The sequence below is a fragment of the Drosophila hydei genome, unplaced genomic scaffold (assembly GCF_003285905.1).
Source record: "Drosophila hydei strain 15085-1641.00,03,60 unplaced genomic scaffold, DhydRS2 tig00000172-arrow-pilon, whole genome shotgun sequence".
NCBI lineage: Eukaryota > Metazoa > Arthropoda > Insecta > Diptera > Drosophilidae > Drosophila > Drosophila hydei.
The window spans coordinates 2,692,352-2,701,732 of NW_022045682.1; the positions used below are offsets into that span (position 1 = coordinate 2,692,352).

Sequence of the window (9,381 nt, forward strand, 5' to 3'; positions counted from 1 at the left end):
TTTTTGCTCCTCTTTTGTTGTTTTTCCTTAAATGCATATGTGTGTGTGGGTGTGTGTGTGACTTTTTTTACAATATAAACATCATTTGCGTTGTTCCTTTTGTTTGAAGCCTCGCTGATTTTGTTTACCTGTGACTGCCGCCTGCCTGGCTGTCTGCTAACGGCACTTGTTCAAGAGAGCGCGCCAGCACTCTCTTAGCACAAAAGCGAAAGTCGTACAACCCCCACACAATGGACACAGCATTGCCAGCTGCAAGCAGTTAGACAACGCTCTCTTCTACAGTCGCGCAAGCGTCGCGTGTCTGTTAGCATAAAGAGCGACCAGAGCACTTGCCAAGCATTTGGTAGCGCCGTCCTGTTAGTTGCGATTGTAATGCCAACGCTAACGGCACGCTGCGGGCGTTCGCGTCGCGAGTGGTGCGTGTGTGTATGTGTTCGTAAAATGAAAATGTGTTTTTTTCGTTAGAGCCGGAGCAGCTAAAGAATCGTAACTAAAATAAATCATGTATATCAAAATCGAAGAAGCCAAAGCGTTGCAGCCAAAGATGAAATCAACAACCAGAAATTGCCAGTCATAAAAAAAGGGTTTGTGCACGCTCCATGTGTGTTACTGTGTGTGTGAGCAGTGGATGTGTGTGTGTGTGTGCGTGTGCCTGGTGTTGTGCTAATATTGTTGTCCATACAATGCCATGGCATTCTATATACCCTCTCCTCTCCCGCTCACTCTACACCACTGGTTTGTTGTTGTTGTTGTTGTTGCGTACAATTAGAAGGCATTGCCAATCGATTTGTGTGAAAAGCCAAAAGCTCAAAAGGTGGAACGCCTCAAAGAAGTCCGCTGTCGCAGGTGCGCGACATCTGAAAAATGAAGTTGAGCCAAACGTCGGCGTCAACGTCAACGTCAACGTTGACGTTCGAGTTGCCAGTCATTCACAATAGAAACGTGCCATCAAAATAAGAAAGAAAGAAGCAAAAAAGCAAAGAATGAAGGAACAATATTAATGAAAAGATGTTGCAAAAAATGTCACGTTCCTTATTTGAATTCGCATCATCATGTTAATGAAGGTGCTTCCCTGGAACCCTAAAAGCGAACGTCTGCAATGCTTAAAGTTGAGCTCTTCAATTTATAAAAGAACATATATGTAAATATATATATTGGAAACTGAGCAAAATAACTTTGAAAACTGAAGCTTTTAAAGATATTTTGAATGATAAACATAATTCTTATTGGACTGTCTAGAGTTCTAGGACTCAAATTCTTGAATACATCTATTAAATCTTGTTTAGAAATGCATTTATTGTTATATTAATATAATATTTACCCAACATTTTGAGATGCTTAACTATATTTGGAATTACAAATCTAGGAAAATGGAATTAAGTTAAATACAGTACAAAAATAATTTGTAGAACTAGAATTTTAGATTAGATTATGGCAGATAGCAAAAATCAGAAACTTATTTTAAATATATTTATTTATTTTAAATATATATATTTATAATATATTTTCTGCGTTCAATAAAAAACGAACTTAAAAACAAATTTAAATTATTAGTTATATAATACAAAAAATATTTAAAGTATAATATTCTTAACAAACAGTTCAACATCTTAAAAACGCATTAAAATATTAAAACAAAAACTAAAAAATCAAAAACATACGTAAACTATAATATTTTTTAAAAAATATTAATTTTAAATTAAATTGAATATAATTGAATGTAAGTGTTAAATGTTTCTAAAAAATTAAAAATAAATTTAAATTAAAAAATAAATAAATAAACATATTTAGAATTTATAAACAAATTAAAACTGAACAAAGCCTAGAAATCTTCATTGAATACCCTTAATGCAAAAAACGATTTTTGAACAAATGCTCAAAAAAGTGTTTAAAAAACTTTATAGCAAGTGAATTTCATAAACTAAATCCCAAATGAATAAAAAAGAATAAAATGCCGAGCTCTAAAAATATTACTTATAATAAAACCAAACATTGCTAGGTCTAAACGACAGCAGAGTCTAAATAAAATAGAAGCTCTTCACTTTTTGGTAAAATTACGAGCACTCAGAACATAAACTTAAGAGTCAAATATAAGAACAGCAGTTGATGCCCGAATAACTGATATAATTGTAAATAAACATAAAATAAACAAAAGAGTCCTTACTGAAAACTGCTTGCTGCAAGGGAAATTTCAGTGAAATAAAAACCAAAGTACCGCAAATAGATAAAATATATATCTATGCTTGGACGATGCTACAAGTGCATAAAAACCCCCAGTGAGTGTGAGAGAGAGGGAGAGGGAGTCAGTGGCACTGAGTCGAGTGTTGCCTGTGAAGCATATGCCCAATAAACAGATGCCCCATAACCATAAAGCGAAAGTGTTATGGCCATTACCATAGGACGGCAGGACCTCGTCCTAAGTCACAGTTGTCCCTTCTTGGCAGAAATCACAATTTATGACATTACACATAAAATCTGCACACAATGTAACGAAAGGAGAAATTCTTGGCAAAACTTTTACAGCACTCAGTTGGATCCTTATTAACTAGTGGATGCTACAACTAGCTCTTCTTCTTCCTTTCCTTTCTACTCCATGTCTGTCACAAGCAGAAGTGCTTCCAGCTAGTAAGACACTCACACACACACGGACATTAAGAGTATGGAAACGGAGTCATTGGGCCGTGGAGCAATGAGCGCCAGCCAAACGCCGCGCAACGGCGGCTTCTGTGGTGCACTCCAGCGTGCACCACCAGCCATGCCGGCGGCCCTGCAACGGCGTCTCTCCAGTCGGGAATGCTATGGCGTTGGCAAAGTCAAAGTCATGTTACGCGTCGCCGACAAATCGGACAGCGCCGTCAGCGAGTCTGGCTGCTTTATGGCGCTCGATAAGAAGAAGCGACAGGTGACACTAACCGATCCAAAGAACGTCTCGGCCCCGCAGGCCCAGGAGCGAGCGCCCATGGTTGCGGCACCAAAAATGTTTGCCTTCGATAATCTATTTACAGCGGAAGATAAACAGGTGAGTGGAAGACAGAGCTGAGATAGAATAGATATCTTATTGCTGGACAAGGTATAAGGACATAAAAAATGGCATAGAATAAGCTGAAGACTTCTAGAATCCAATCGACTTCTAGAAAAAAAGCTGTTGAGTGAAAGAGATAAAGAAGATATATTGTTTTTGGAAAAGGAAAGAACTAGAAACGATTCTTGAGTGGTGCAAATTGATTGAGATAGAGAAGCAAAGAATAAAATATAAAAGTTAAAAATTTAAAAAGTAAAATATAAAAACTGCGAAGATAAATGTAAATAGTATAATTATAGTATAATGATGATATAATCATAAGGATATACAGATGAAAACGAAAAGAATAAATTAATTGTAGAATACAATGCATTAGCTGATAAGTAGGCAGTGTTTAGTATTGGATAAGGTAAGAGAAATTTCATAGATATCTGAATAAAATTTTCATTCAGATATCTATGAAATTTCTCTTACCTTATCCAATACTAAACACTCTTACCTTATCCAATACTAAACACTCCTACCTTATCCAATACTTATCAGCTTATCCTTCGTAGTCTACAATTAATTTCGTAGGGAAAAGAATATTAAAGATGAGAAATTGAAAGTAATCTTACTATGTATAAGAAACATTCCAAAAGATTAAAAATTTTAAAGGATATTAAGCAGTTAAGGCAATAATATGATCTTTGATAAGGCTTAAAGCTTAAAAGTATAGAACAGAAAAATTTTATTGCGCAGAAGATTATAGAGATCAATTGATGATGAAACGGTTAGAAGAGAATCGAAAATCAAGATATCAAATCAAGGATCATCACCATCAAATTATCCTGTTGTCCTGCTATAAGAAAAGGTTTTGCAGAAATCCGAACACATGAAGGACGATAAGTATTAGTGAGCGAAAATAAATAAATAATGCTTAAAGACTAAAAAACAATTAACTGTGAATAAGTTATAAAAGCATAAAGAAATATAAAATTATTCCAGCAGATCTCTGAGAAATTCCATTCAATAATATTTCATATATTTCAAATTCTAAGCAAAAGTTTTTTTGTTTTCTTCTTCGTTAAAGTCGAAAACTCTTGAGGCCAGCTTCGAATAAAGCGATCTATCCAATTGCAAATTTATTATATTATATATTGTTAAAATATTTATTTGATGTTTTAATAGATATTCCTTATTCACACATATCAAATATATATGTTTTTAAAAAATATATATAAAGTAAGATAAATGTTCCTCACTCGGAAGGCTTAGTTTTTTTTCATTTGCAGGCCTAGCCTAGTTTCCGGTTAATATTAAAATTTCTTTGGTTAGGTCTTCTACAGTTTGCCCGGATATCAAATAAAGCATGCCCAACGGAATATTCTTTCATCATATTTGAAAGCTCCTCACACTCTCTCCGTGTTCCTTCTTTGCAGTCGGATGTTTGTGCGGCGGCCTTAAGCGAGGTAATACCCGCCGTGCTGGAGGGTTCGGATGGTTGTCTGCTGGCCATGGGCTATCCGGGCACGGGGCAAACGCAAACGGTGCTCGGCGACCTGGGAGCTGGAGCCTTGGGCGCAGCGCCCTGTGCCATTGCCTGGCTGTATAAGGGCATACAGGAGCGTCGACAGAAGAGTGGAGCCCGCTTCTCGGTGAGGGTCAGTGCGGTGGGCATCAATGCGACCAAGCCGGATGCTCTCTCCACGGATTTGCTCATCTCACATGCAGCTGGTAAGCAAAGAGAGAAAGTACAAAGGGACGCCACCTGTTAGCAGAAGTTGGGCTATAAAGAGGAGGGCGTGGGCGTGGGCGTTTCTAATGTTGCCCCTGGGCCAGCTGATGATAATGTTATAACTGGGACGTTGGGGGGTTAAGGGGTTCGGGGCTCGGGGTTCGGGGGGTTAGGTCCCCAATTTGAATAAAGTTAACCTGTGAGGCTGTAACGAGCAACCCCACAGCCACGCTCGCTTCGACTCCAATGAATGCTAACTACAGTCGAGTGGCATTTATATGAACATAAAAGCTAATGCTCTTTTCATTCACTCCACACGAACACGAACACGAATCCCACACAGAATCTGACGACTCCCCGGGGATTTATTTGCGTGACGACTTCCTTGGCGGCCCAACGGAACTACGTGCACCCACCGCGGAGCGTGCAGCGCTATTTCTTGACTCCGCATTGGCCGGACGTTTAAAAAGTTCCGGAACGGGCAATTCCAGCAGTTCAGCAGCGACGCTGGAGTCCGCACTCATCTTTACGCTGCACGTCTACCAGTACAGCCTGTCCCGCAAGGGCGGTGGTAAGTCCTATTACTGCTCAACCACCCAGCTTACCCCACTCTATATATATATATATATATGCTGTGCCTCCCCTCGCTGTAGACATTGTTGTTGCCACACTCAAGTGGCCCGCTAAATGTTTCACTAGACAGCCAGACCATTAAAGTGTCGCATTTCTCACCCACCCCAACCACCCACTCTCTTGCTCCTTTGTTACAGTGGCTGGTGGTCGGAGCCGTTTACATATCATCGACTTGGGCGGCTGTGCCAATCGCAGCGGTGGTCTTCCACTTTCGGGCATTGGCAACATTTTGCTGGCCATATTGAGCGGACAGAGGCACCCGCCCCACAAGGACCACCCGTTGACGCCGCTGTTGAAGGACTGCTTGGCCCCCATTACCTGCCATGTGGCAATTGTGGCACATGTCCTGCAGTCAACGCATTCCTATCAGGATGCTTTGTCCACCATACAGATTGCCTCGCGTATTCATCGTTTGCGTCGTCGCAAGCATCGCGTGCCCATGCCCCTGGCTGTGGGTCTGGCCCAGGGCCTCAGCTCGGGCGGTGCCGGCTCCTCAGCTGGCTCTGGCGCGGATCCCTCCAGCTCGGAGATCTCAGCGGACACTGTCATCTATATGGGACCCCATGACGATGCCACCGATGGCGAACATCCGCCCGTCTATCTGCCCTCGCTCAATAGCACTACGGATAATCGTGCCCTGCTCGGCAAGGCCTTAAAGGGCAGTGGTGCGGAGAAGCCAACGGCGCCACAACTCAAATCAAACTGCGCCAGTCCACTGATGAAGAAGGCCGCCGTGGAGAAGGGTAAGTGTTAAGTGCTGTCAACCCCTCGTTCATTAGTTCCAGATCCAGCCATTGACAGGCTTTGCTTATGAGATTTTAATTGAAATTCCTCGAGTCATTAGATTTGTGCCCTGGAGATAGGCAACAATATTACTTTGACAGATTTAGCTTGGATCTAATGTCACTTATCAGCATTGGAACAGCTCCAGGACTAGCTAAAAGAGCGACAGCTGCTACTTAGTGTTTGATAGGCTGACATACTCTGGGGGTTGTTAGCTGGCTGAGCACCTTAGCTCTTCAAATTAATGTGGACACTTGACAGATTCAAGCTAGGAATGCCTAAGCAAAATTGCGACAGATATTTCGAAATAATTGGAGCCATAAAGGTGGCCTGCTTCAGCTACTGTGAGCCTTGCTCTCTTCCGTTCAGATATTGACTACCCTCAATGATACCAAGGAAAAAAACATGACAAGCTTTACATAAGAAGATCTTTATATTGTTGCAAGGATATCCAGCAAATAGCTAACCGTACTTCCTTCCTTCGATACCAAACTGAACTGAACTCTGAGCATGTTTCGTATTCCACAAAGGCTTAGACTTTAGTTAGGTGAATGAGCTGAAAGGCAAAGAATCAGTTCTTCCTTAAGCACTTCTTAGCTGGAAAGTTTACCCTCAACTAGCCTTAAGCATACATCTTATCTAATAACTGATGTCCTCTTACTTCCCTTTGCTAACTTCACTTCGCTGCACAGCTAAGAAGCTGCAATCATCTGTGAGTTCCACAGGCAGCTTGAAGCGCCACAATGCCGCTAGCTGTACCCCATCGTCGCTGCACAGTGCGCTGGCTCAGGAGCTGCTGCCGTCGGCACCGGGCTCACCTATTCCTAGACACATGTGTTCCAAGGCCTCGAATATGCCAACGCCCAAGGGCTCGCCTCTGCGTCGGCCACATGGCTCGACGCCTGGGGCCGCGCTGGAGCAGCTGGAGGCGGGCATGCGACAGATCACCGAGGAGCAGTGGATCGATGGCCCGCGTGTTTCACGTGCCAAGGTGGCCGAGGCGCGGCACCTGATGCGCGAGGTGAATCATGTGAAGCAATGCGAAACGTGGGTGGACGGACCCAAGTCGCAATCGTGTCGTTCCCTCACGGCGGGCAACCTGCCCACAGCTGCTCAGACGCAGGGCTACGGCTTTATGGATGCGCATAAAAAGACAATGATCCGACAGTGGGTGGAGAATCAGACCACACAAGTCTTCCAGGGCGCGGCTAGCGTCTCAGCGAGCTGTTCGCCCACAGCGCTGCATCTGAAGCTCTCGCAGCTCAAGCAGAAGTCCCTGGACTTGCCGGAGCGACCTTTGTTCCAGCCAGAAGCCACGCTCGAGCTGCCCCAGTGCCTGGATAGTCTTCCGCTGTTGAGCAGCTGTCCAGATGCCCAGCCAGATGGTGACGATCAGGACAGCGGTCCGTCGGAGGTGCCGCCAGCGTTGCCGCTGCTGGACGATCCGCTAGGCTCCCGTGACATCTCCCATGACAGTCTGCATCGCATGCTCTCAAGGCACGACTCAGAGATGGCTGTTAGCCGCGCCTCCTCGCAGCATCCGTCGCAGCGCAGCATCGACTGTGGCCTGCAGGTGACGGAGGAGGAAATTGCTCGGACAATGGCGCGCAGCGAAAGGGAGAGAGAGCGGGACAGGGAGCGTGACAGAGAGAGGGAGAGGGAGAGGGAGCGTGAGCAGGCGCATCCTTTGACCGCGCTCAGCCACTGCGACAATTTGTCCTTCGTGTCCAGCTTCAATATGGCCTGCGAGTCCTTCAGCGAGTGTGGAGAACGCGCCAGGTGAGCAAGTTACCTTTAATAACCTTTACCTCTATTCGTTCCTTAAGTCGATTCCCCTTCTGATATTTTGTCCCGATATGAAACGTTTCCTTGCTCTGGCTCCTCTCCTTGCAGACATCAATTCGACCAGCTGGCGCGCCTGCACGAGATCTTCACCTCGCAGCTGGCAATGGCCGAGGTGACGCCCTCATCGGCGCTGTATCGCACGGATGTGGGCAGCGTGTTCAGTGAGCCCGCGTTTCGCTTCAATGTGGGCCAGAGCAGCGTTTGCAGTGAGCCCGCCTATCGTCTGACGCCGAGTCCACCCAAGCAGCCATCGCACAGCCCCAGCCAAGGGTCGCTGCCCAGCTTGAATGGCATCATGGAGATAGCGGGCATGGACGACTATGCGCTGCTACGTCAGCCGGATGGCGCCTCCGATCCCAGCCTGCCGAAGAGCGAGAAACGTTTTGCGCCGCAGCACGATGACATCAGCGAGCTGGAGGAGAAGGAGAGACGCAACTCGCTGGAGGACGCCCAGCATAAACTGAATGAGATAACAAATATACTGCCGCTGGCAGCGCAGTGCCGGCTGCCACTGCTGCCACTCAATACCAGCTCGGAGGCATACGATAGTGGCCACGACTCCTCGACGCCGCGCACCTCCAAGCACTCGGGCATCTCGCGGAGGGCAGAGAGCGGCTATCACAGTGTGGCCACAGTGCGGGACTCGGATGAGAGCAGCTTTGCGTCGGGCATGTCGAAGAGTCAACGGCATCGCATCACCGTTTCAGGTGGCAATTATCAGCGACACGGCAAGAAACGCCAAAGGCAGGAGGGCAACAAGGGTCTGTGCAATTGGTTGCTCCATCCGTTCTCCTGCACCTATCCAGAGACTGAGGGCGAGATCAGCGACTTCTAACTTCTAACGGAGACCCACCAAAAAGAAAAAAAAAACAGAAAATATGAGAGATACAAGGCCAAAGAATTTGTAAGCACACACACACACATGCACATCAACCAGACATATATAGAAGAAAAGGAAAACCAGCGACTGATTAACTTTTACTTGGCGCCGGCTGCCACAAACCAATTTTAAAAGAAGAGCAAGAAGAAGCAGAAGAGGAGAAAGAAGATGAAAAACCTAATCTAATCTAACCCAACTACCTAATTATACCTATGCTATAAAGAAAGGCGCCATTAACACACACACACTCACACACACACTCACACACACTCACTCACTGACTCACTCACTCACTCACTAATACACGCATAAGTTCAAACGAGGCTTTAAATATTTTAAGTTGCCAGCTAGCATAATGAGAATATTAAGCATTAGGGGTAGTCATGATGGCAGGAAAATTGAAAAAATGGAAGGTTGCACAATATTTAAAACTTTTTAATTTAAAATCTTAATGAGAGTTGAGTAAGTGGCAAAAACATATATTTAACTGAGATGCATGAA

The 9,381-nt window shown here is 44.5% G+C and overlaps 1 protein-coding gene across 2 annotated transcripts; it reads left to right on the forward strand.

The window, feature by feature from the left end:
- The first annotated feature begins 375 nt into the window (after positions 1 to 375).
- Positions 376 to 9,381, forward strand: LOC111602505 (kinesin-like protein GA13060). 2 transcript variants are annotated; one of them, XM_023319581.2, is made up of 7 exons: positions 376 to 584; positions 2,524 to 3,019; positions 4,444 to 4,738; positions 5,083 to 5,310; positions 5,510 to 6,115; positions 6,848 to 7,934; positions 8,049 to 9,381. In XM_023319581.2, exons 2-7 carry the CDS (start codon positions 2,660 to 2,662, stop codon positions 8,833 to 8,835), a joined length of 3,363 nt encoding a protein of 1,120 aa, XP_023175349.2. In that variant the 5' UTR covers positions 376 to 584; positions 2,524 to 2,659; the 3' UTR covers positions 8,836 to 9,381. The 2 variants fall into 2 exon arrangements, with proteins under 2 accessions (XP_023175349.2, XP_023175348.2); XM_023319580.2 differs by having other exon boundaries at positions 2,611 to 3,019.